Source organism: Echeneis naucrates, chromosome 19 (assembly GCF_900963305.1).
Source record: "Echeneis naucrates chromosome 19, fEcheNa1.1, whole genome shotgun sequence".
Taxonomy (NCBI): Eukaryota; Metazoa; Chordata; class Actinopteri; order Carangiformes; family Echeneidae; genus Echeneis; species Echeneis naucrates.
The window spans coordinates 6729719-6757500 of NC_042529.1; the positions used below are offsets into that span (position 1 = coordinate 6729719).

Below are 27782 nucleotides of genomic sequence, written 5' to 3' on the forward strand. Positions count from 1 at the left end.
TTTTCCTTCTACTCACCTGAATGGGGTTTAACTTTGGCTGCCTTCATCCTTCCTCACCTGCCTTCCTTTACTTCTCAGCGCTCCTCTACGGTTTTCTTTTCTCCTTCTCCCTTTCTCTCAAAGAGTCCCCCACCCCCCATCCCGGCAATCCTTAACACTGCCCCTCTTTACATCCAACCAGCCGAACAGACAGGTAGGCAGACAGAAAAGACCAAACACAGGAAGGGGGCCCAGCCCTGTCGGCCCCCTCAATGCAGAATGTTTAAAGATCACAACATTGCAGTGGGCCTCGCACAGGCGATTTCAAAGGATATCAAACATCTCCTTTCAAAACGGTCCACAGTGTCTACCGAGAGTACCTGCTCTCTTTCTTTTGCTTTCTCTCTCTCCCCTCTGCCCATGACTCGTCTTTGCTCACCCCCTCCAACAGACACACACACACACACACACACATACACACAGGCCTTTAAAGGCAGAAAGGCAGTTTGTGGGGCAAAAGTAAAGTAAAGTAAAAAGAAGCAAAGATGTAAAGGCACAGGGTGTGAGGGCTGGTCAGCAGCTCTAATACATTAAAGAGATAGAAGGGAAAGGAGTTATAGTTTTAGCATAAATGCCAACACATGTACACCTACACACATACACACAAACCCCCATGCTCAGCAGGAAGTGTGGCCTTTTCTTTAGCTTTTATGGTACAAATAGAAGTCAACGGAAGGTTTCAACACTGGGTCAAAGCAGTAAACCCAACTCTGAGGCTCAGAGTGATTTAACAATTCTCCAGCCCAACAGGTAGCAGGGACATACGTTTTAATCATTTTTCCTTAAAATGAGTAATTCATGTTCTTAAATCAATAATTCAACTGAATAAAATTATTGATTTGATCGTAGGAATTAGTCATTTCAGGAAAGGAAATGTGCAATTTGTGAATGCAAATTATTAATTTGTTCTCCCATATGAATAATTCTAATTATTATTATATAATAATTACAAAATCATAGTCTCATACAAAATACAGTCCTACCCTCTCATCTGATCAGTTTTTGGTAAATTCTCTGTTTGGGAATTTAGGAAATGTAAAATTGAAAGATTGTAAATAACTTTGTTAAATGATTTTAGTCAAAGAATATGTATATATTTTAATCCCAGAGAATTACCTTAGATGGTTTATGGAAAATGTCCAAGGGAACTGTACATAAACTGTAAAGATTAGGTGAAAGGCCTCTCTCTTTATCGCCGTACAGTCAAACCCAGTTAATTTTAGACAGGCGGTTGCACTAAAATTTCAGTTGGTCTCCATTTGAGGAAAGCATGCAATCTGAGAGGCAGTAGAGAGAGGGCGAGGAATCAAAAGGAGGAATGATTCAGAGAGAGATGTATTTTAGGAGAAAGTGTGAACTATCTAGGGGACAGATCTGTGGGTAGAACCAGACATCAGGCAACTGCAGGACTTGTCTTTGCCAGAGGGTCCAAACCCCAGGTCCCCCACCTCCTACCCTGTACCACATGTATCCTTGGCTCTGGCAACCTGCATCGCACCAGCCCAGGCTGCCAGAGGGTAGGAAGAAAGGTGGAAGAAGAGGAAGAAAGTTGCAGGAGAGGAGGGGTGGGAAGAAAGAGTGAATTGTAGACTAGAGAGATGACTGCAAGATGGGCCAGAACAAACAGGAAACAGAGTGATGCTGGAACAACTGTAGAGAAGAGGGAGGCTGGAAGAAAGATGTGGAATGGCAAATTAAAAATAGAAGTACAGGTGGTCGAGTGGTTAGCGTGCATGCCACATTATCGCAGGGTCCTAGATTTGACTCCAGCCTACAGACCTATACTGCATGTCATTCTCTGTCTCCCTGCTTCCCGTCAGCCTCTCTGCCACTTACTGTCGTTGGTATAAAGATCCCAAAATAATGTCTATATAAATTTTAAAAACTTGAATAGAGCAATATGTCAATGATTTAATGAAAAAACTTACTGAGCGAGAATGACTGTTAAAAAGCAGTTATCTTGGGCAGAAATGAAAAGATGAATGATCCCCTGCTGACTCTGGAGAGAAATTCGCTGCCCACTCCCCCATCATCTGACTACAGGTGGACGTTAGCAGCAGCTCACTCTGCAGCGTCAGCAGTTTTTCACAGTCACACTCACACACATCTTGTTGCCAACATCTCAGCCAATTCCCTAAACCAGACAGAGAGTGGAATGAAAACATTCCTTTGACCCCTGAGGGGAAAAAAGGCACAGAAAAAAGAAAACGAGAAATGACCAAAGCAATTAGCCCTGGATAACCATGACCATTATTTCAAGTGTGCCTCCAAGGACACCCCCCATATACATCAACAGTAAAGGGCTTTTCTCATTATAAGCAAGATGAGCAGAAGCTCATCACAACAAGACATCCTAATAATGAGGAATCTGCAGTTGATTAACTCAGAGGTTTTGTATCTACCAGACAAAAACAGCTTATGATGACTCTAGTTTAATAGTCATAAGGGGCAAAGGGTCACAAGCCAACACTGAATTTAAACCTATGGAGCATGTATGTAGATGTATTTATGTCTTTCAAAGTAGCCCTAAAATATGTTTAGATAGATGGTCTAGGATGAGGCTGTCTCTAGATAACTGAACCAGTAACCTGAAAGTAATCAAAGGACATCAGATTCTTCTCTCTATCTCTCTAAGAGAAATTATCAAACCAGAGAGATGCTCCTCTACATTTGCATCCAAACAAAATTTAGGAAAAAATTACTTGTTATTGTAAATTAATGAGTGCATTTTGTGGTCGTTGGAGGAGTAATCACCAGAGTCATTGTTTTTTGTTTTTGTTTTTTTATAGTTTCTTCGCTTTTTTTTTTTTTTTTTTATTAACCTTGAAAGCTGGTTAAATCCAGATTGACTCTAAAACCTGTCTTTCACCGGTCTTGTGTCCCCAGCTGAGAGAAACGGATGCCAATCTGGGAAAGAGTTCTCGCATCCTTACCGGCATGCTGAGAAGGTAAGAGGCAGGTAGGGACATTGTTTCTGCATCTCTCTGTACGTGCCATGTTTCAGCAGTGCTGTGAGCTTGCTCCAAGTCACCACCATCTGATAAAGTTTCTAATCAGATGGAATTTTTTAAACTTTTTCATGACATCAGTAGTTGGTCTTAGACACCGTGTTGCTGCTGCCCACAATTCTTGTCATTGCATTGCTCTTCCAGAGAACACAGACAGGGATGGATAGATAAATGAACATGTTGCAGTCCTTCTCCTGTTTTCACTGGTTTCACTGGTTGTGACCAGTTAATTTTGTTTATTTCAGTGGAATTATATTTTAATAAAATGGATCCCCCCCTCCCAAAAAATGCCAAAAGATCTAAATGCCGTTTGATGAAATATCAGGATATGTTTTCTGCAGTATTATTAACCCCCTACTGTACAGTGTTATTTGTGAATTTCTTTCATTCTGATCCTAATAATTCTTTAGAAGTTGATGGTCTCATCAATGTGACACTCACTGTACGTCTGTAAGTGTGAATAGCTGCTCTGTGACATTCACTGGTATGTGGGATGTGCCTGGATAGATTGAGAAAAGGGTAGTCCTGCAAAGCATCCTTTAGAAAATAGCTGGGGAAAAAAAGCAAGTGCACACTGTGCACGTCTCCATTCTTGTCTTCTCTGTGTCTTTGTTTTTCAACCCATATTACACCCCATATTCAACTTGGAGTCTTTGTCTCTCTTGCATGCTCGTTTGTGCACAAGGCAACCCCCAACAATCACACAAACACAAGCATTCTTACGCAAATATTTCAATAGTCCTTGCATCTAATGCACTGCCTCCTAATATACACACACACGCGCACGCAGTCACACAAGCGCACACACAAAGCGTAATGTCTTGTCACATCTCCATTTCATAAAGTGCCTGTGTGCCTACCCCTGAACCGTGACGCCACGGTTTTGTTTCTCGTTCCCTCTTTCTTGTTTTTTTTTTTTTTTTTTTTCCCTCTCCCTGTCTCCCACTGTGGATTTTGATTAAGAGTAATATGTAAATGACACAGACTAAATGTAAAAATCCTGGGCCCAGGAAGGAAGTGCCAATTGAAATAGATGCTTCAGTGCCCGTAGACAATTTGGAGGGCGGCTCACAGGGCGGCCAGCAGTTACTAGAGAGGGAAGGCCTGAGAAGGGCTGTGATGCCGACTGTAACCAATATTTCTGCATATGTCTCCATTTTGTCAAGTCTGATTATGGGAAGAGGAGGAGGAATTGGGAGGGTGGGGGTCAACCCGCCCGGCTTGTCACCCAGAGCTGTCCAGAAATCATTCATCATTCCCTCCTCCTTCCTTCTCTTCTTCCCTCCACCCCGCCTCTGGAGCTGAAGTAAATAACACACACTTATTTCAATATTATCATATTAATGTTAAAGTTCAGCTGTCACCTAATGGGAAGACTTAATCAAACGTAGCATTTTAAGGCAGGCTGCCCCCACCCGCCCCCCATCCCCCTCCTCCCAACTCTACAGCCCCCTCTCTTGACGTGCCTTACCTCCTCTGGTTAGCACCCCACTCAAATCAGGATTTATGAGAGCTTTCCAAAGTGGGGCCTGGCTGCGAGCCTCTTTGACTACCACCCGCCTTTCTGCTTGATGGGAGCAGCACAACATACACCCCCACGCTTTTCTTTAAGAAAAGTCTTTTTTTTTTTTTGGCTTCTCTTTCTTCAGTGTTTGAATAAAAGAAAGTATGTTTTGTTGTAAAGCTGTGGGCTGGAAACGTCAAATATGAAGTCATTTATAACCAGAGATGGAGAACTGAGAGCAAAAAAGTGAGTTCAGGATGGTTCAACGATATCTCAACCCCACCCCCTTTCAGGCAATTCTTCCTCATTTAACTACTCATTTAATTATTTGCCCCCATGGTTTTCTGCTGTTTGATTAATTGTTTATTTGTATACGATGTCAGAGCAATTTTAGTTTCTTTGCAATGTTTAGAGGGGCTGGGGAGGGGCTTTGCTTTGTCATTCTCTGTCAAATCTATAGCAATAGTGCATTGCTTTGACTCTATCGATACTATGTGATAGACTTTTATAGACAGCAGAGAGAAATAAACCCTGTTAGTTGAATAGTTTTTTATATTTTCTTCACTTGCAACACAAACCAGACATGGACACAGGTACACTGGTATTTATGTACACATAAATGAATATTCAATATTTTGTTGGTGTTCCTTTTTGTTGGGATGAGGCAATTAGCTGAATTTAAAAGCAAGTGTTTTGTTTATGTTGAAGCCAAGAGTTTTGGACAATTGTTTTACATCAATGCTACAGAGATTTTTTTTTTTTTTTACTGCCAAACTATGGGAGTGAGCAGAGTAACAATTTAAATTTGATTAGTATGACTATGATCCATGCCAGAGAAGCAGCCCCAGATGTGCACATGGGAAGTTGGAGTTATTTCCTGTGATCTACAGGATTGAGCGGTGTGCTTTTTTTTTGTGTGTGTGTGTGTGTGTGTGTGTAGTTTATTTTTTCAACTCGCACCTCTTCCTGAAGTGTTTTTTATGACGCAGTGGATATCACCCCAGCTGAGAAACCATTAGACACTCATTAAGCCAGCTGTCAAGGTTCAAGAAAGCCAATTAACTTAAAGACTCTGTGAATATGAGTTATTGTAAGAAACATCCAGAAACACACACATCTCAAATAGCTGTTGCTTTGTTTGAAAATTAATCTCTATAAATGTCTGCTTGTGAAACTCATCACTGCCGATGAGGATAATTAGTTTAAAACACAGTTTATGGGTGCTATTGATTGGTTGGGTTGTAGGTTGTTAACTCATGTCAAGCATAGTGTCGGTTTTGTGTCAGCTCTATCCATTCATACTGGATATTGGTGGTCTCGGGATTTGAATCCAGGGAATCCTTTCTGTGATCCCAATGAGGCAGAGCACCAATCCTGATATCATATTAAAATCTATGATCATCAAATCATTTCCATTTTGTATAAAGCCTGGAAATCACCACCTGAAGTCCCCTTTTATCACGAAGAGAAGGTTTGGATTTGAGGTTTGGACAGAAAGGGCCCAGGCTGGGAACAGAACCTGCAACCTTCTTATTGTGAAGTGACAGCACTAACCACCACACCGTGCTGCCTGGTCAGGCTTTATTTATCTATTTGATTTATTTAGTAAGATTATGCCACTAATGTCAAAGAAAACACTGAATTGTCACAGGCTGAATTTAATATTATACCTAAATGTAAAATAAGATCACAGGAATTGTACCTTTTTATTTTTTGGGGCTTTTAGCAGTCCTGTAAAATAAACATCGCATTGAGCAAGAATTTACTCCCAACAGCCCAAAGTCACATTTCATTGAAATTTGATTTGGTTCATAAATATTTGATTAACTATATCAGTTTATTCAGACTATCATGTCATCTAATTAGACTTCATTACCCCCCAAATTGGTCTCCCAGTGTGGATCACTACTCCAGATTACAGAAGCCACAGATGTTTTCTCAGCTATCTGTTGTTTCCATGACACGTTGACACTGAGTTCTTGTAAATACAAAATGGCCTTTTGACTGTACCATGCACTCTCAAGCATCACCCACCGTAGACAGAGTAGTTGGGAATGGGATGCAGCTTCAAACCCGGTTAGGACCACTGGGGTTCCTTGCAGCTTCATGGAAGGAGGGGGCACAGTGAAGGGCAATGAAGCAGTGAGGACGAAGGGGGGAGGATGTATATTTTGAAGCAGAGGGGTTGTCTCTTTTCGCTGGCAGCTGATCTCACATGCAGGTGGTCAACTCAGTCGCCAGGCAGATCAAAAAGTCAAGGCCCCGGGTGGACCTCCCTTTGAAATGGGAATGGGGCCTAGATATCAGACAGAAAACATAAGCAACCTCCCAGCCACAGAACAGTTACATATTCATGGCTGGCAGTAGCATGGGCAGGCTGGATGGACACAGCCTTAGCCTTCAGAAGAGGACTCACACACACTGGACACTGATTAAGAGATCAGCCCATAAGCTGTGGTGAGGATGAGGATGCTGTAGCTCACTAGCTAATGTGCCCACAATGTTACCAAGACGCTTGCTTCCTTTCTTGAGATGGGTTTTGACAAGCTGTCTTAATGTGTGGTTAAGTTCATTTCTCTGATCTGACACAGTTACATGAGGCAAACTCAGTGCAAATATAGAACAGCTAACAAAAAACAACTCTCTATCATGTTATAATGTTGATCTTTTTAGATAAAAGGAATTAATTGGTAGAAAAAGAAAAGGTACAAATCAGCCTTGCCTATGGGAAAATCAAAAGTTTCCTGTCTGTTATTCACAGGAAACTGGGAGAGTTTTCTTTGTTTGCTCAGCTCAATAAACCAACATGTAAACAGGGTAATGAGCCAAGAGACTAAAGTACATGACCTTAGAAAAACATCTAGAGAAGGGAACTTTTGATTCCTTAGAATATACAAGTGTTGCCTCATTTCTGTATCATCGGCAAACATATACTTTCCCTCTCTCTGACTCTGAATATATAGGTCACATAATTAATGGAATTTAACTATCCGAGTGAGCTGTGGTGGTTTCTTGGGGCCCTCTTGAGTTATGTTATGAAATTGAACAAAAAGATTCATTATTATTATTATATAGAGACAGATTATATTTGAGATGTCTTTCTTTGATTTTTCATCTTTTTTTCTAGGATTGATTTATTTGTATTAGTCTCTTATAAGCCAATAAGAGTAGAGGGAAAATGGGGGGATGGACACACTGGGTTGTACAATGGCAGGCGTTCCAGCACTGTGTTCTTGTGCTATTGGGTATATATGTCATGTCATCCAACGACCATTTCCAATCATACAGCCTCTTCATCCTCTCTTATTCTGTTTCATCAGAATATTGGACTATACTCCATGTCTATGACATTGTGTAAGGCATGTTTGGCCTATTTTACATTCCATTTTACTTTGCATTACAGCTGAACTCATCACAGTAGCCATAGCCGAGCTTCGTGTTTTCTGTCCCGAGAGTGGCAGATCACTCCCAGTGGAACTCACTCTCTCTGATCTGCTCTTCATGTTGCTGCCACTATAATTCCATGTTCTACATTTGAATACATTCCCCTTGCTTTGCAATTTGTTCAGCCTGGCATCATTACCACCCCGCTCAACCCCCTGCTCCATGCCCCCGTATTGCTGCATCCCTCAGGGTCAGTCTTATCCCTGGCCTTTTCTGCCCCCTCCAGGGAAGCATTCTGTACTTTTTATGTCCAGTCTGTTTTTATTCTGGCAAAGGAGCAAAGTGTTAAAACATGAATTGTATCTGTCCTCCCTGCAAACCCTAGGTAAACTTTATACATACCAAAATGAGCGCAGCTGCTCTGTGCACACATTATACTGAATATTCACATATTCAGTGTATATTCAGTGGAACAAGGATAACGTCTGCCAAATGGAGGACGACTGTTGGTATTAGTGATGTGAGTTCTTAACTTTGGCAGACAATCAAGTAGTTCTGGAAATACCTGTTGGGCTATGAGGCCTATTTGCTCTAGAAAGGAAAGCAAACAGGTTTTTTGATGCAGTTTTATGCTACTCATACTTCTGACAATGCACATTGTACATTTACTGACCACAAAATCTGTGCAGAACAACAAACACATCTACTGTCCTTGCTTTTGTCTGCATTCATGGGCATGCACATGAAAAGTAGATGGAGATTGTTATCTCACCTTCACCTCATTAGCGTTAGAGATCATATGGCATTCTTGTGATATTTTACACTACATTGGATATTGGAGATTGACAATATTAGGGTTAATTTACATTCAGTAGAGAAAGTTATAAAGAATGGTTTAATTTGCTATTAAACAATAATGTATTTTTTATCTAGCTGTTATAGTTTTTTTGTTTTGGATGTCAGGTAAGTGCCTTTAAAATCTACACTTTTCTCATGTTTATAGATAGGAGATACTTTTTAATGTTGGTGTGTGTCTGTGGCTACAGGCTGCTGCTGGGACAATGACAGGTTGAGACTCAGCCTCATTACTCACTGCTCCTGAACCAAACAAGCACCATTGCCACTTCTCTCTCTCTCTCTCCCCCCTGCATGCTTTATCTCTGTCTTTTTCTCTCTTCCACCACCTCGCCCATTAGAGAGTGCTGATGGGATGTTTTTTGCAGAAAGGAAAGTATATACCCACACAAGCCTGGGCTGTAGAGGAAGCGATTGTTGACAAGGGCAAAGACGTGTTGTTGTTTTATATAAGGGATGCATTTGTCTGTTGAGGACTGACTCGCTTAACTGGCTGCCAAAGCCACATTTTCTCCCAACACATCTCCCGCTCTCTGTTATCTAGCTCATGGCAGCTTCTGTTTTTTGATAGATCCGAACATAGATGAATTGTAATTATTTCAGAATATCGTAGTGAAGATTTTGAGAACACCAAGTTCATGTTTCTACAAAAAGTTGTACGTAGCTAGCTCGTTTTATGTCACATGACATTCACAGTCAATGTACATCTTACACAAGCTACAAAAACATACATATAATGAGTGAACTTGCGTTGTCAGCACAATTATTTCTCATTTAGTCCTCGAACTGAGGGTTGATATCGAACTTCAGAATTCCAACAAAAACACTTTTTGCACATTCACTTCCCAGAAGGCTCAAGGGTCAGCCAGCCACGACATGGAGGTTACGCTTCATTCGACCTCATTCATCCCATCCTAGTTGATAGAGCTTCTTTTTTTCCTCTCCTTTAACCCTGACAGACTGTCGTTCTGAAGAGATGACTGGAGATCAGTGGCGCTCTCATCCCTTGAAGTGGCTCCAGGTGTCACTCCAAGGGTACCCGCCCTGTTTGATCTGCCGTAGAGCGCCTGTCGGGCCACGGCACCCTCTGATTTCCCCGTCAGAGGGGAAAGAGGCTCTCCTGTCCAAAAGTTCCACTGCTACTTTTGAGTGACAGCGAGGGAGCAGGATTGGCAGCCATTGAGCAAACTGTAGCTATAACCACTGGGGGAATGGACTCTTTCCTCTTCTTGTTACAGCTAGCTCCTGTTTAGCAGTTTTATAGAACCCTCTCACATACCCCCTCTTGGGACCATTGTATCGAGGCGATCCTGATTTGATATGCCAGGCACCAGCAAGTCCAAACAACAGAAAAGGAAACAAAATAAACATCAGATAGAACCAAACCATTTTCACTGATCATGCTGTGGGCCTTGTCGTAAGATGAACAAAAAGCATCCTCTCAGATATCTTCAGATGCTGTCCAAAGGAGGTCCCTGTCTTCAGTGAAGAGCTGCACAAACAAGAAGGTGAGATGAAACAAAATGGAGGTATGGAGGTCTATATCTTTTCAGCAAGCATAGATGCCTGTATCCATCCTCCCTTACGTTTTTCCCCCACCTACTGTGAGCTTCTGTAGAAATTACAGGTGAGATCTCAGTCTGTGGCAGGCCCTGCCTTTTGTCTAGAGGGAGAAGGGGGAAGGGTGGGGGATTAGAGGGGGGCGAAAAGACTGAGGAGGAGAGGAAAAAGAGATTCTTGCTTTGCAGTACTGCTGTGTTGTTTGTGGAGCGCACTCTTCCCTTTGTGTGTCTGGCGATAACTTATTCAGCACAGGGCCATTCATCCAGGGGTTGAGCGCGGGCGTCCGTCAAGATGGAAAATAATGAGGCGACAGCAGCGCAGAGGATAGCTTTCTCCCTCTGCCTAGGTCGCCCCCCCACACTCCTCCTCCCATATCTCCCCCTCATACTAGCCTCCCATTATCAGCCGATTTAAATAGATAATAGGGGGCCTTCTTCAGGACATTTTGAAGCAATTAGAATCTATCACATTGTCTCCTCTCTCACTGTTGTTCCCTCCCAACAGGCCATTGTGCATACTTCTTAGCATACTATGCAACAGCTTCCTGGAATATTGTGGAATGCCACAGTATTACTGACTGCCAGTATGCATGTCAAGGAGGAAAAGGGGCTGTTTTGTAACCTGTATCTTAGTCGCAGTAGGCTCTATACCCATGCACACTTATCATCTGTTCCATCTTGAACCATGCAAGGACACGGCATCCCTCGGCCCTGATAGGCTGTTGTTGGGCTGCATCACTTGGCAGAATGAAATAGCTTCCACCCAAACCATGTACATACCTTCTTTCTACTTTCAGTCAGCTCTCATCTAGCTCTTCCTCTTACCATCTTTTTACATTCCATTTTGTCAGCTAAGAACATAGAGTGGAAGATACCTGCCCCGTGTGCTCTTGAAATAAATGAATACATCATATTCACAGGACAATAGGCAAGCTTGTACAATGGGCCTAAAGGTTCTAGATGTGTTCCTATCACAGATATACAAGTACTTTTTGAAAACAGTGATAGTCTTGACAAAATAAGTCAGCTGTCGAGATTGTGTTTGCATCAGGAAGGATGGTTAAGTATAGTTTTTGCTGTTATTGTTGTTGCCTCTCAGATCTCTCTTTGGCAGGGTGCAAGAGCTTGAAATATTTACAAATGCTGAATTTTGACTGTCTTTTTTTTTTCTTTTTAATATTTTCTTCTAACCCATCAATCATTTACAGCGCCTCTGTTTGTCTGTATCTCATCCTAACAGACCCCCAGGATGGTGCAATGAAACAAAAGCAGTACATTGTTGCCATGTTCTTGATGGCATAAAAGATTCCCTTTATCACAATGGGCAAAACAATAAAAAGACGACCACTTTTTTTTTTCTTTTTTCATGGTAGCAGAAAGGTTGAAAGGCAAGGCATTTGTAGGCATCGGGATTCAAGAGAAGCCCCCGTCAAAATACTTCAACGGTATATTGGTCCTTTTTCTAAGCAAAAAGCTGCTAACCTTGACTGCTTTTATACAAAACACAAAAATAGAATTTTTGTTGTACTTTCTTTTTTTTCTACCCCAAAGGATATATGGCAAAAGGACAGACCCCATCACCCCACTCATCCCTTACTTTGGTATGGTGGTGCTTGCTGTGAAGGGCATTCAAGGGCATTCTGTTGTGTAAAACACAACAGTTCTGAAAAGTTGCTACTGAAAACAGGCATTTGAAAGCATCTCATTTGTGAAATCCAATTTCACAATACAGTGTACTATTACACAAAAATTCAATTTCAATCTTTTTTGACTTCCTTCTATTGCCATATGAAAATTGGTGTGATTCTCTGCAAACAGAATACAAGCGTCTTAGATAAAAGAAAAAAAATAAATACAACAAAAGGATGCAAAGTAAAATTAAATCTTTTTGTACTTAAGTCTTCTTGTCATTGTGTTTCAGTTCAATTATTTCATTAGTCAACATGAGTAAAAACATGAAGAAAATTTGAGTTTTTCAAGTACATAATATAGCCATCTGCAGTATGTGAAGAGTAAATTACTCTATAATCTGTAAATCTGCTGTGTTTTACAGTTGAAAATGTGTATTACTAAAGGTGACTTCATATCTTATGTCATAGTTGGTTTGCCGTGGTAGTGGCAGAGGTCAATGTTTATACTTGAAGCTGATGTTGGATTGTTTTTTGATCCTATTCAGTTTGGTAACCGACTTTTAGAAAGAGGACTGAATCCCAAACTAAGAGAGCATCTTTTTAATCTGCCATTGCGACATTTTATAGACTGAATTTCAGCCTTGCAATTCTGGCCTTCCAAGGCCTCGAATTTATAGAGCAGTACAAGTGTAGTGAAAGTAGGTCAGATGATGGGGAAAGAGCAGCAGAGCCTCACTTAAGCGCTCAGGAAATGCTTAGTACTGTTTAAAATTATGGTAAAAATGGCTTCTGTAAAAAATCATATGATTGCTCATTCATCAAATATAACACACATCTTACCATTTTATGTTAACCTTGAAATAATAAGTACACCAGTTTATATAAAGTTATATAAAGTATATAAAGGCCAAAGTAAAAGCTTGTTTGTAAAATGAAATGTTCAGTGAACTCCACTGTAACGTGCTTTAAAGGCAGTTTACCATTCTCAGTTTGTGTGTCAGTGTTAACATTTAGCTAATGTTAGCAGCTGCCTATCTTTGTTGAGTTGTGTCTTTGGCATCACTGTTAGTTCAAAATCAATATTCCAACAAAATGTCAGGGACGACTGACATAATGCACATGACAAAGAAGCAAAACATACAAGAGACCAAACCATTGGTGCATGAATTATTTGGCTCCGGCAATTATTCAGGCATGATGGCACGAAACTCACTGAAAGACAGTTTTTCTCTGTGTATAGCACTGACAGAGTCAATTTATGACACAGGTTGTTTTGTTTGTTACTCTGGGTGTCTCCATCGATGCTTATTTCCCAGTGGTGCATTCCAGTGAATGCAGTGGTTGGACACTGAATCATAATGGCCCTCCCTCTGACTGATTCATATTTAGTGATGTTGAAAAGGCTTTTTTTATGATGGATGCCTCAAACCATCATGTGTCGTAGCCAAAATCGTAAGGACAAAGCAGAGTTATGCCACAAAAGCCTGTAGAACCTTGATCAGTGGAGAAAACCCCAGTGAGGGCCAATGCCCATTGCATTCAATTTTAGCCCAGGGACTATAGTAAGTTTTCTGCATGTTGTATAATTAGATGGTATGCAGTTAATCCTAAAAGCCTGTTTGGCAGGAACTGTCTTTCCACTCTTAGATTTTTTGCTCATATGTAAATGTCTTGGAGTTGTCATTCATGGCTATAAAATTAACATTCTTATTGCTTCGAGAAGTGTCAAAATTAAGAGTACATAGACGCACGCACCATACTGATGGGCTGGTGCAATTCTGGGATTTGCTTGATATGCATGATATGCCCTGACTGAGAAATTTACGAAGAGTCAAGTGCAGTACACATTCAAGCCTTTGGCCTGGCTTGGGTTTTTGGGGAGTGAACCAGCCATGCACGGCTGGTAATGACAGGTTCCATGTTGCCCGTGGCTTGCGGCCCACTGCACTGTTTGTTTGGAGAGTGGTGCTCGGCTGTGAAGTGCTGGCCCAGCTGGCAGCAGTTCCGTTGCCCCTTTGGCCCGATGGCTGGGGCTTGTTTGGCCCAAACCAGCCAGGCAGACTGGCATCCAGGACGCTGCGGAGGAAGAGGTGGAGGAGTGGGGGTCTGACAGAGGAGAGGAGCTGTTGGCTGGGCACCCTAGTGCTAGTACAGGCTGGCTGCCAGTTGGAGAGAAGACTTTGCCGCTCACACCACGATCTTCACGTCCCTGTGGCGACAGAGTTCTTAGTTTACACCTCAAGGGTCAACATCATACCATCATGATCTGTCTCAGCTTGAACAACCTTGCTCACTGAACGGCACTGAAGGATTAGCAAACATATATTTTTGTTTTTTACCTTTCAAGGTTTTGCAGCCAGACAGTAACACAAGCCTGGCTTCAAGATTGAGGACCAATATTTTATATTTGTATTGCATTTGTGAAAACCTCTGTAGTGTAATATAACAAAGGTGGTGCTATTTCCACACACTTTGCCTCCACAGTCCAAAAGTTCAGTTCCCAATCTAATATCCACTAGAGTTCTTGCGGGGCTATAAAAATGAAAAAGTGGACCTTCATTCTTCTTTTTCTAGCGTTATTGTGAGGATTATTTCCTGTACCATGAGCAATGCCACCCCCCCCCCAAAAAAAAACAACCTGTAAATTTGAATATCCAAAATTGATGACACTAAGAACAAAATAATACCCAATGGAAGTTTTATTTTGGCGGGGTCTCTTTTAAATGCTTATTTGGGTAATAATATACCCTTGACCTTTTTGCACGTTGATGGGCACAAACTCAACATTACATTACTCCCTCCCAAAAAAAAAAAAAAAGAAGAAAATAAGAAAACAGCCGATTTGAATTGTGATTATTACTGTACATGGCCTGTATATTAACCTGGTAGCAGCAAAGCTAAGCCAAACACTCAATGATTGTTGAAAAGCATTGCCTCTCTAACGTTTTACTGCTTTGTTTATTTTCTCAGTGTTTGCGCAGTCACATGGGTATATCCTGTCAGCCATCCTGTAAACTTTAACCCCCACCCCATATTCTTATGGCGCCAGCGTTAAAGGGAAGTTGTGAGGACACTGATGTCTTGGCCTAACATCCTAGTGTCACTTTCCTAGCCTGTTTGTGGAGCCCGCCAATCCCCTCATTCTCCTCAGCTGACCTGAATGCATCACACACATGTGAGCAGCCTAATATCGCAGCCAACAACAAATGTTTTCCTCCAGTTACTGTTACACTACTATTGTACACAGCCCTGTCCTCTGACCTGGCTCACACTGAGGTTCTGTCGGTTAGTTGTTTTTCTCTTTAGGCCGACTCTATTTTATTTAACAAGATGATGATGCACACCCATCCCATCTAAAAGTTTCCCCTGTGGTATAGCATTTCAGAACAGACTTGACATAAACCATTTCTAAACACTGGTTTCATTTCACCAATCTTTAATTACATCGTTTGGTAGAAGCCAAAGTACAGAGTTGAAGTAAGGCACCATGTTAGCAAAGCGTATAATAGTGAGGGCTGCCACAGCCAGAGGACAGTGGGTCGAGGAAAGGGGAAAATATTGTACACAAACAAATAGTGCTGGAAAAGTCGAAGTGTGAAGGGTTTGTAAGCTTTTTAGAAATGGTTTATGATTAATTGCTTATGGTTAGGCTGACTTTTAGCATTTTGAAAATGTTTAAAAATGTATTTTTTGATAAAATATTTGTTCTGGCTTAATAATGGAAATTTTCACGTGGTTGGTGGACATTTTCAATGTATCGTAAAGTTATTCTTTTTGACAATAGCTCTTTTGGATGTCATTGTGCATAACATAATCCATATTGCTGTGAATTTGATAGTAGTTCATAACCTTTGAATGAAGCTCAACAGTCCCCCTTTCCAATCTGATTATTAATAAATATTGAATATGTATTTCAGGACTGATGACTAATGCCAGCACTATTACAACATTATTACTTAGTAAATATTTTTCCCCTCCAGGCATGTTTCGGTTTAGCCTCAAAAAGCCATCCACAGTCAGTCAATTAATTAAGCTATCCAAACTGTTGTGTTGCATTCTTGTTGCACACTGTTTCAGTGTATTATGGTGCCATGAAGAGAATCATTGTAGCCCCGAGCGATGGACAGGCCTTCCTCCAGCTCTGTGACAAAGGCGGCTGTGAGGTCGTGCCCCAGGCCACGACTATCAGAGCTATCAGTCCAGCAGAGAAAGAACATAACAACAAGCCCTGTCCAATCATGGTGTCAACAGAAGGATTGTTTAGCTTCATTTGTACAAGGAATGTCACTGGTTTAATGGTAACGTGTCGCTGTCTATTGACTCATTGGGTCAGATTTTACCCTGTTGTTATTTTGTTTCTTTTTCTGACTGCGGTTTGGTGTAGAATGGTATATTGTAGTCTGTGTTATAGGTTGATTTTAGAGTATTGCCCTTTTCTCAAACTTTACAATGTCAGAAAGGTCATTTGTCAAGGATAGATGGCCTAAAGACATGGCTGTGGGAGGTGACATGATAAGTCATGTTCACTGAATCTTTTCTGTCCTCCCACTGAGACATGTATTGTGTTGCCTGATCGGTGTTTTTTTCCCTCATTTTTATCAAGTTTGGTTGTAGCTCAGTCACTGATATTTAGAAGAAGGTGTAACGCTGGAAGTCCACACTCAGTTCACAGGCAACAGTAAAGGATTCATTGTCCCTGAGTTGAATTCATAAGTGAGATCTGGTTTCTACGGTTATTACAGCATCTACAAACATTTTGGTTCGCTGAATGTGATCCCCCCCCCCCCCACACACACACACACACACACACACGCACTTCATGGTTTTGAACTACTGGAGCTGTGTTAGAATAAAAGAAAGACGTATTTTCAGTATTTTGTATAGTCACGCTGTTGTCATTCCAAGTGAGCGCCCTCCCTCTTTTACCTGGCTGGCTAGATAAAATGATTTCTTCTCTCCCCTCGTCTGCTCTACTCAGAGTATTGCTCTGCCCACCTACACCTCCCAACCACCACAACGCCACTTCCCCCTGCTCTCCTAACAGTAAACGTTAAGATCCAGGAGTGGATCAATGGCTGTTATCCTTTGATGTGCCAGGACGCATTACGAGTGGTGAGTTCTAATTGGAGCAGAAAGCTGAGGATCAATGTTGGATGTAATTGCCTGACACAGGGATGGGTGTGAGACTTTATTATCATTAATATTTAGACATGACGTGGGAGGACCTAGCCAGGCTAAATGTACAACACCAGTGAAAGCCTTTGATCTCAGGAGATAAGCAGATCGATTGGGGTTTGGTGGGTGGTGGATGAGGGAAAAGAGGTCGTAGAAGTGTGGTGAGCTGGACGAACGAATTAGCCAGACCCGCATCCTGGATTTTTGCGAATTTCTCGTGGAAGCCCTAACCCTAACCCTTTCCTTTGGTTTATACTAGGCCACGGTCCTCCCAATAACTAAAATAAACTGGCATCTGCTCAGAGTCAAGGGAGGAATGAGGACAAGCAGGCTTCTAGTTTGGTCACACATTGGAGAAAACCATTACATTTACAGAGTAGACAAAATTACGCATTCATTAATCCTAAAAGTTTCTGTATTTAATGAAAAACCAGAAAAGTTCCAAAAATGATTATGCTCACTACCATTGTTTAGTTGTTTTTGTTACTTTGCATTGTTTATTTACTGTGAAATGACTGGTTATGGAATGGAGAGTTAGCAGTGTGAAGAAAGATAAATGAAAGAAATTTAGTCCTAGTGTTTTTTGACATGTTCCATTATTTGAGAGATGTAACAGGATATGAAAGAAGAACAGGCCCCCCGAGGGGCTTGGCTGCCTCCTTGGTGTCAGTAAACACAAGACAATGTTACCTAATATTATAGGTAAAGACGGGGTTAGACTGTCTGGAACACTCCCAGTCAGCCATTATGACCAGAGGAACAGGGAATGTCCCCTATGTCCACAGAAGCCACCAGCAAACTGAAACTGTGAGGCAGTGACGTTAAAGCTGAAGTCTGTCTCCTTTGTTTTTGTCACCTCATTCCCCAAGGACTGACACCTTAATCATCGTACTTAGCAGGAACAAGATGTATAACAGATCACACAGTAACAGGTGAGGTCGTTTTCACGGCTGTGACCTGCTGCTTTACATTGGACAAGTCAGAAACCCGGCAGGATCAAGGTCAGCAGGGATGATGATCCTGAGATTAAATGAGGGGTGTCACAACGTAAAATGACACTGACTTGACTTCAACGCAAATTGTTTACATATTCCATACACACACACACAGATATATGTATATATAAAATGCAGCCAGAGTTAAGCCAACATTTACTTATTTATTTATTTTGTAAATGTGAGCATCTATTATTGAATATTGATGAATGGCTTCCGTACAGATTTTTTAAAAAAGATCTTTATCTTAGGAAACATATTACTGTATCAGTTATATGAAATTAATTGGACTGTACTTGATTCATTGATTTTTCTATCAAACTAAATTTCCACTTGTTTAGTTTACATCAAGACTGGTTGAGGTGAAAGCAGCCTTTCATGAAGGTGTGACATGACCTCAACACAAATTGCTTACAAACTCCATACACACACACACACACACACACATAGATATATAGATATATATTATACATACACACATACAGAGTAGAGACTTATTGTTTTGAAAAAAAATCTTGCAGTTGTTGACATTTTGCATTTGCTATTGTTGATATGTCTACTGTGTGTTTAGTGTGTTTATATTCATAGCTTTCCATTCAGCAGTGCACTGTACATTGTGCCGAAGATAGTCTCATTATGGAAAATTTCAGGGTTGGCCAACAAATGATCCATTATGTAACATTTTGATCACTATGCCAGTTTCAACAGTGCTATTGGATATCTACACACACCCATTGTGTTTTTGTTGTCTAAACCTACCTCAGTGACCAAAGAACAAGTAGTTTTCTCAATTATGACTTCAAAAAATAAACCGTAAACATGTTAAGAAAACCGGATAATCTTTGCAAAAAATAGTTGACATTTGCCATGTAAAACCTCTCCTTTTTTCCATGAGTACCCACAGAAAGGTCAGCTTTTGTTTTCACCGTTTCAGTTCAGTGTTTTCAATCTGCCCACATTTTCGAAGTTCTGGTGTAGCCTCTTGTAAAAGGCACATCTTTCAACAGTTAATGTTAAAAGTTAGCTCAGCATGCTCGGTACTTTGTTTGCTCTCTTGTGTGCTTCTGTGTGCACACACGTGTATGTCTCTGAAGTGTGTTTGTGTGTATGCCCGGATTTGTGTTTGTCTCTATTTCTGCCGTGTGGCTGTTTTTGTGTGTGTGTGTGTGTGTGTGTGTGTGTGTATGCACAAATGCCTGAGTGCATGTGAAGGAGATGAAGAGTCGTTCAGAGGAGCTTTCTCACTCAGAGGCGTCCCCATCTGTTCGCCTGGGCCTAATTGTTCCTGGTTGCGAAGACATGGGAAAAAAGGGAGGAAAGCAACTGTACTCGTCCCCTATCCCAGAGTTATTTCTGTAACATTAAAAGCACGCCACCAGCACGCTCCAGATTATTGCCATGTAAATAATGGCACTTGGCCCGATTCCCTGCTAATGAATGTCATTTACTTATCCAAACGAGGATTAATTATCGACCGAGGACCCCTCTCTCCTCCCACAGGGAGCACGTCGCAATTAACTGCCAAAAGGTGGCTGCTAGTATAAGTGGTTTTTTTTTTATATCTGTCTATATGTGCCTACATGTGCATATGTTCCTGTGACATGGCGAATAACCTTCCAATTAACTGTCTGCTTAATTCTATGTAGAAACTGAAAGAGACCAGCAAGATGAGAAGCGCAAAAGAGGCCCGTGTCAGCTTAATGTCCTTGCTTCAGTTGGGTATAAGGATTTTTGTTGAATGTTGGTGTTGGACATTGTTGTTGTGAAACTAGGGGGAAAGACAGAGCTGTGCTTCTTCTGAGCCAGCCTCCTGGTTGCAAAATAAGGCCAGGAAAACAAACACAAGCCTCAAATTAGATTTCCCAAAACATAGCATTCCCTCTCATTTTACACACCACTGTGGCCTGAAGACGAGAATAGAATAACCCGTGAAATCCGCTTCAGATTCAGAATGGCACAGTCACTGGAACACTTGACAAACGAGTGCCCTCTGGATTTATCTGGTGACCCCCCCCCTTTTTTTTTAATCTTTGAAAAAAGATCTAAGAGTTTCACCTAATTAGGTATGTTGTGAAATTGCAGTTAATTGCACTGTCCAACTATTAAAAACTTATTCTCTTTAACTCTCAAGTCAGCTTTAACCTGCTTCCTCACTCCTTCCCTCCCATGAGCTCCTGCTCTCCTCCTCTTTTTTCCCCCTCTGTCAAACTGTCTCTCCCTGCGTGGGATGTTTGAACTGATACACTTTGCTCAAGTGAAGGTGAAGATGGGGATAAGGGTTGTGTCTGTGTCTGTCTGCAGTGGACCTCTTCCTGATTATTGGAACCTGAGACTTGTTCCATGTAACATTTCATTTTACATTTTTACATTTCATGCAAACTGAAATGTTTACATGAAAAACTTTTACTTTTATTTAGCATATATTTATTTATATATTTTGAAAACGTGAACATACTTTGGTTCTTTTACTCTGTAGTTGCCAGCCTGTTTTTGTCCAACTGACCAATGAATATTGATGAATAACATCTGTACAGACTGTTGGAAAAAAGATCTTTATCTTAAGAAACATATTACTGTATCAGTTATATCAAACTGATTGAACTGTGTTTCCACTTGTTTAGTTTACGTCAGCTCGAGACTGGTTGAGGTGAAAGCAGCCTTTCATAAAGGGGTGACAGGCATGCACACAGAGACAGGGGTTATGATAATGGCCAACTGTGAGAAAGGCTGGGAGGGAGGGAGTCTGGAGGCAACAGTTGGACGCATACACCCTATACAATGGCCTATGGTCATCCTCCCTTCCCCCTTTTTCCCTCCATCCATGTTTTATGTCTAGATTCTGTTACTGCTCCCTGGCTCACCTCGCAGTGTGAAATAAGCAAGTCTCGACTATCCTCCTCACCCAACCCAGCCCCTAAGCTCACAAACACACGAGCATTGACAAGTGTGCCATTGCTGTTTGGCTCTAAACGTGTGGGGGTTTAGGATCTGTTCGGTGTGTCATTTGAAATGCAGTTGCACAGTATATCACAGTGCCTGCAGAAATAATTGCTCGTAAAAGTGTGTTTACGGAGTGGTTAAGAGGGATGGATTCTTTGTTTGTGCAGACTTACTGTTCTGCTAACTGTTACAGTTACAAGATCAGGTACGTGATGGCCCCTCGTGTTTGCTCAGTGTAAATTTACAATTCCCAGTGATCACCAACCAATCCATTCTACTTTCTTTTCCCGAGTTTCTTCGGCCTTTTCCTTTTTCCTTACTCTGTTGTTCTCTCTGTCTCACTCTGGGGGAGGGTGAGGGGCATGCTCCAGGCAGCAGCAGGTTTTGCAGGTTCTGAGAAGTGCAAGAATTATTTTGGATCTGCTCTGTTTCATCATCTCCTGCTGTCGGAAGTTTGTTTCTGAAGCAGGAGCCTAAACACTTGCTTCCTCAGATGATGTGTCACAAGTGGCACTTTGTTGAGCAGTTGTATTTGTCTCTGGCAGGTTTTACATAGTAGAAATGAACAAGAATTGTACAGTGAGCAAGTTGTGATCTCTGTTTAGTGTAAACCAGGGCTTTGTCAGAACTTGTACTCTTGTTATGTAGTGTTTGTATTCGTTTCAGTGTTTGATTTGTTTTTACGTTTGGGAGTTTCCACAGTTTCACCCAAATATACCCTTCAAAAAAATTCCCTCATATCATTGTTGATATCATATATATCATTTTTATCATGCGTTTTCTTCAACTGTGAAATGTAGTCATTATAATCATTCCATAACTACTAAAATCAGACAATACAGCCTTGATCATTTTATTGTGTCATTCCCATTGTCTGCAGAAAGTCTTAGTCATTTTAAACATCAGAGAATTGATATAGTACAAATAAAATAAATTTGAACCTTTCTTCGCCGTAATAAGAAGCAGATAAGTGGTATGATTTAACCAAGTAGTGACTCTGTAAACATTTCTGTGCAGGCTTTCCTTGGAATAAAAATTCTTTTGTCATAACTCACTGTTGCTGCCTTAAAACTCTTGAACAGGCTCTTATCCCACGTACCTGTGTAGTTCAGAGGAGAACCTGTGAAAGTGAATGTTAAGAGGAAATCTTTTTGAAAGCGCTAGTGTGCACGAGGTGTAAGTGAATAAATAGATAAATAACCACCGGTCCTTGTAGAACGAGCCTCTCTGGCCGTGGGCCAGGCAGGTAATTCCTCAAGCATAGTTTTGGAAGGGCCACAGCAAGCCAAGCCTGCCTCAGCAGTCAGACTGTCTGCACATTTCTGCCACTGATGGCATACCAGGGGCGCCATTTTCCTCTCTGAGACAGACAAGCCGGAGGATCTGATTGGCCTTCCGCCAAAGCGCACTCACAAAGACTCCTTTGACAGCAGGTCATTCGGTTAACCAAGCAGTAGGCAGAAGGAGAGAGGGATAAGCCAGGAAAAAAACTCTTCACCCCTAAGCTTCATAATTAGAGGCTTTTTCACACTAAAAAAAGATGTGCTCGCTTGTTTGTAAAAAAAAAAAAAAAAAAGAAAAGAGATGTAATAACATTTTCAGTTATATCTTTTTTCAGGTAACAAGAAAAAATTGTAGTTCTGTGGACGTTCAGCTCTCACTGGAATGATTTCATGCTACTGACATGGGTCAGAATGGCAGCTTCGAATTTGTGAGTAGATATCACCTAGACTTGGATGATTTGTGTGTGGGCCTGCATCCTCCCAGCGTTGTGCGTACAACTACTGGCAAAAGCGTGCCTTACCTGTGGAAAAAAAAAAGAATCTGACAGTAACTATCTAACTACTATCTATTGCTGATAGCTGAAAGAGGCTCATTTGTCAAAACCACTGACATCTTATTTAAAATCCTTACATTTTGTGTCAGTATTATTATTATTAATATTATTATTGTTGTTGTTGTCATCAATATTATCATTTCAAAACGTAGAGCAATTTTAACTTTTGTGCAAATTTACATTAACAAAGCGCCTGGAACTGTTTTGGTGAAACCAGCAATCGAATGCATGAATATTGAGTCTGCATATATGTGAACAACCATTAGCTTTTCCTTGTTAGGATGTTAATGGCGCCTCACATCTTATATTTTCATCATAAAGCTGTGCAGGAGCTGACACAGTAGCGTTAAATAGCAGCTGATGTTCTCCTTGTGTGCTCCGGCGCTCATTATCTCTCCAGGCCAGGCCTTGCGTCTCAGTTTTCCCCTGCCGCCCATCTCCTCCCCTGTGTACCAGCCGCTTTGCATACGACTGATGTTTAAATGCTGCATTGTTAACTGACGTGGGGTAGCCCTTTGCTGACCCGGGAGGTATTTGCCCGTTTGATCATGGGGCAGCAGTTTTAATGTATCGAAGCACCGCCGCTTCGTAAAGCCCTTGGAATACGTGGAGAGGGGAAGCGAAGGCAGGACGAAGGATCCATTGGTTGAAGGCCTGACAGTGCAGAAGGAAAGTGATTATTAGACTCTGTTGGTCAGCAAGGCCGAAGGGGACACTGCTGACCCTGCACTTCCACTTGTGCTGGGATGGTGGGTGTTGGTATTTCATGGGGTTTTGTGAGGGTTGTGCCAAAGACAGAGAACAGGGCTCCATTGATGAACAGTTTCAGCATTTCCATCATAGTGTTTTTTGTTTTTGTTTTTGTTTTTTTGCGTGAAAGCATAATCATTTGTTTCAGTGGTTCATCTTTTATTTTTGCTTGGTCCCCCCTGTCCCATTTACTTCATCTAAAATGGACCTCTCACTCCATTAGCCACAAGGACTTTTTATTCCCAGAAAAATAAAAGTTTTACAAACAGCGTTCAATCCTCTAGTTAGTTCTGGACCTCAGCTTGTCACAAAGACCACTAACTGAAAGCCAACAGTCATTGAAAACCACCTTAGCTTTTCATCCGTGTCACTGGGCACCAGAATCCCAGTTCGCTGACTGACAACACAACAGAAAGAAGCTCTGAGAAAGAGCAAAAACAACGACACAAACAGTGTACAAGTTTGTGTTCAAGCCCTTGGGACGTGTGTATCAAGACCCTGCTTGCACTGAAACTAACCAGACTCTGGCCCCTCAGAAGAAAATATTGAACACCCATACACTCTTCCAGCCTTTTCCTTACCCTTCTTTGCCCTTTTTTCTTTTTCTACCTTCTACTTTCTTCTTTGGTTCTTCTCTTGTGGGAAGTCTCTTACAGTGGCAGTGACCACAGATACCAGGGGGAAAAACAGGAAGAAAACCCACTCGCTAGACGAGATCATTAATATTTGATTGACAGTTCCTCCATGAATTTCCCATAGCATTCCATGGTGAACTTGTGATGTGCAAGATGTAAGGATACAGATGAACATTATTCAAAGAATTTGATGCCGCATCAGGACCACTGTGACCAACTGGATTAGGCTGACCGCAAAGCATGCTTTTTGTTTGTTTTTATGTTGAGCAGCAGAATCAGAGTTCCTTTGAAGTCTGTAGCACTGAACATGTAACTGTGTCATTAAGAACATTTGACATTGTTTTCTAAATACGCTAAGCTTTGAATTCTTTTTTGAATAATCATTTTAATGTGCTCAAGATTAACTCCCACCTTCTATATCTATGTCAAGCACTATAGATCCTCTTGAGATCTCTCAACTGGTTTCTGCAAATATGGATTGGCTCTTGCATTTCCAAAAGTCCCAGAGCAGCCCAGATGCCCCTTGACTTGTGAACCACGGTTCACCAGAAAGCAGAGGTGAACCAGCAATCTGCATCTCTCATTGTGCCTCACGCCCACACTGCTGAGAAACAGAGAGAGAGAGAGACACGCATGAGTTTATGTCTAGTGGTGGAAGGAAAAAAAACAAACTGACGGAGAATTCCTAGTTGATTAACTGAGGCTGTCGTCGTTGGCCCTCAAAGTTCCCCTTCTTCTCTTTCTGCGATGTCCTATCTTTTTGCATTTTCTTCCTTTCTCGTTTAGTTGTCCTTTTTTCTTTTTCTGAGTTTTTGCAGAAGGCTGACCCTGCATGGCTGCTGGCCTTGATTAGCAAGGCATCAGACTTCACAGTCTATTGATCGGGCCTCCAGAGCACTAAGCAAATGTAGCTGGAGCAACAAGTCAATAACACTGTTACTGCAACAATCCACAGTCACACTGGTGGCGCTCCCCACACACTCCAAATGGTTTTATTTCAGCAGTTGGGGAAAGGGCAATGTTTCTGGTGGAAAACAGGCAATCATGAGCAAATCATTGTCACTGAAAGCACTTGTTCAGTGTCTTTCTTTCACTCTCTATCAAACCAGGTCTCGTCTTCATTCTCAACATCTAGTTTTGGTTTAATCATCGTTTTTCTGGTCATTTATTCCAAGGTGAAGACAAGTGTACTCTAAACCATTACCCAACTTTCCACTTCTCATTTCTTCTAGGCTGATCCCTCCACTCTGTCTCTCTCCTAGGAAGCTAGTCTGCAAATTTAATGGAACAGCATGGATTATTTAGACTGACTAAAGCCTCTCTTGTAGTGTCAAATGGAGGGTTGGGGGATGACATTATACCCCGACATTCTCCCAGTCTCTGTTTCCGCTCTGTTTCCTGGATGGATAAAGTGATCTGCGCCGTCATGACCAAATAGGAAGAGCCGTTGGTTAACATCATCCTTAATCACTTTGGAATATTTCACACTTGATTGCCAGACACTCTCTCGTAAATGTTATACATTTTACTCAACACTCCCTTAATGCAGACAAGCAGATACAAAAATGCTCTTATGCAATCTTTGGCACACATGCACAATGCACATATATTCTGAACCTTGAACTTTGGCTGGCCTAGTCTTTCCATACCTGCAAGACAGAGTAAGGGGCAAGGGTGGCCTACAGGTCATGAGGTCAAGTTCAAGACATGGCCTTCTCTTTTACTTGCCTGTGGCCATAGTCTGTATTCTGTCCACATGACGTAACCTTTAACCTCCAGGTACCAACAGAAGACACAAGTGTTAGTTACTTCCTTTATGGCTGCACTTAAAGGACTCGTTGTCCTGAAAAACTGATCAGTGGCATACTGAAACCAAGGTCATAGCAAATGAAGAGAGCCTTCCACAATACATTGTATTCCAATTTCTATACGAACTGAAAGTTTAGGTTTTCAGTGTATTCGAATTTCCCTTTTTTGACGCAACAGAGCATTTATTTGTCCAGACAGTGTTTTTCACATCTCATGTTCATTCAATTGGCTTGGAAGATGGAAGAGAGTCAAAAGATATAGTCTCCTTCTCGTTGAAAGGAAATAACGCAACATCATCTGTATCCTGAGACACACAGGATGCAAAGCTAAAACCACACGGGACTTGAAGCAAATATTTGGGGAGCTGACAGAAATTGGCAAACAAACAGCATGCAGAGGAGCTTCCTAACCAGTTAATAAAAAAGACTCAGACATAAACACTAATATCCTCGTGTCTTCTTTGTCGCGGAATCCTAAACAGATGTCTCTTTAGGCCCAGACAGTTTAAAGTGTTTATCTAATAAATCGTTTTGTTTTGAGCAGAAAGCAGTTTAAGGTACCTCATGAAATGTTCCTGTGAAGATAAGTGCTTTGATTGCAACTTGTGTAACTGCATGTGCATCGAGGCTCCATCGAGGCTTTTTCTAGTTATCATACCTTCTAATTTACCGTTTAACAGTTTGCTGTTCTTCCTGTTTTTTAATCTTCTTAGACGACTTCCACATCCTGATATATATCATATAACACCACACCACACTTACACAACCAGTCATAAGTTTTGACACACTTTCCTATTAATTTGAATGAGAATATGTAGTGTATATATATCAATACTTTTATGTGTCGCCTTGTTGAAAAGTAAGACAGCGTGCAGATGCCGTGAACTGCCATCGCCTCAGCTGTCCTTCACTACGCAGGCATCCCGGTGCCTCACTCCCTTCTTTTTTTTCTCCTCATTTCCTTTTCTTTCTCCAATAAAAATGAGCGGTGGGACACACAAATGATTTATGCACTTTGATGAGATTTCAATACTGAAGAAATAATAAAAACTTTATGGTCATCATAGTTTTGGACTCCTGCAGTTCTAATGGTTAATGTTACGCCCTTTTTCCCCAGGGTCAGTAATCGGAGCTGCAGCTTCCTCCTGGCCCTCACAAAATGTATAGCAAGGGGGATTCATCAAATCAAAGCAGGAAGGAGAAATGATGAGGAATGTCAAATATCAGGGATTGGTGATATTGTATCTATGTACTGTGTTATCCCGAAGTCAGGTTGTACTGGGATAAAGATGTCAGTTATATGTTTCTATCTCTACAACGAGAGCTCAGATATACTGAGAGTCAGTCAGCAAAACCCAACAACAAACACTGAAGGCATTCATTTTTTCACAAAAGTAAATGGTGTGGATTTGCTTTCCTTCTTTGTGTACAGTTACAATATTATGCACAAAACAAGTACAGCACTTAAGCATTATTGGTAATTATTTGTCCCACATTCAACCACCTCATGCTGTTTAGTGCAATAATAATCTCAATATCTTTCAGTTTTTGTTCTTTGACTGATTATTTGAATTAATTAATTATACAAATCATTCACTTTTTGTATCTGTAATTTTTTTGTGTTTTGACAGTCCAAATTTTGAAACCCAAAACACAGAC

General features: G+C 41.2%; 1 protein-coding gene across 3 annotated transcripts in view; it reads left to right on the forward strand.

Moving 5' to 3' along the window:
• Nucleotides 1-27782, forward strand: part of vti1a (vesicle transport through interaction with t-SNAREs 1A) — a 105080-nt gene that overhangs the window by 68418 nt on the left and 8880 nt on the right. For 2 of the 3 annotated variants that reach the window (XM_029527409.1, XM_029527408.1), the window contains one exon: nucleotides 2926-2987. In XM_029527409.1, the coding sequence (XP_029383269.1) occupies nucleotides 2926-2987 (62 nt within the window). Of the gene's footprint in view, nucleotides 1-2925; nucleotides 2999-27782 lie in introns of all 3 variants that reach the window. The other variant, XM_029527410.1, reaches the window with a different exon arrangement.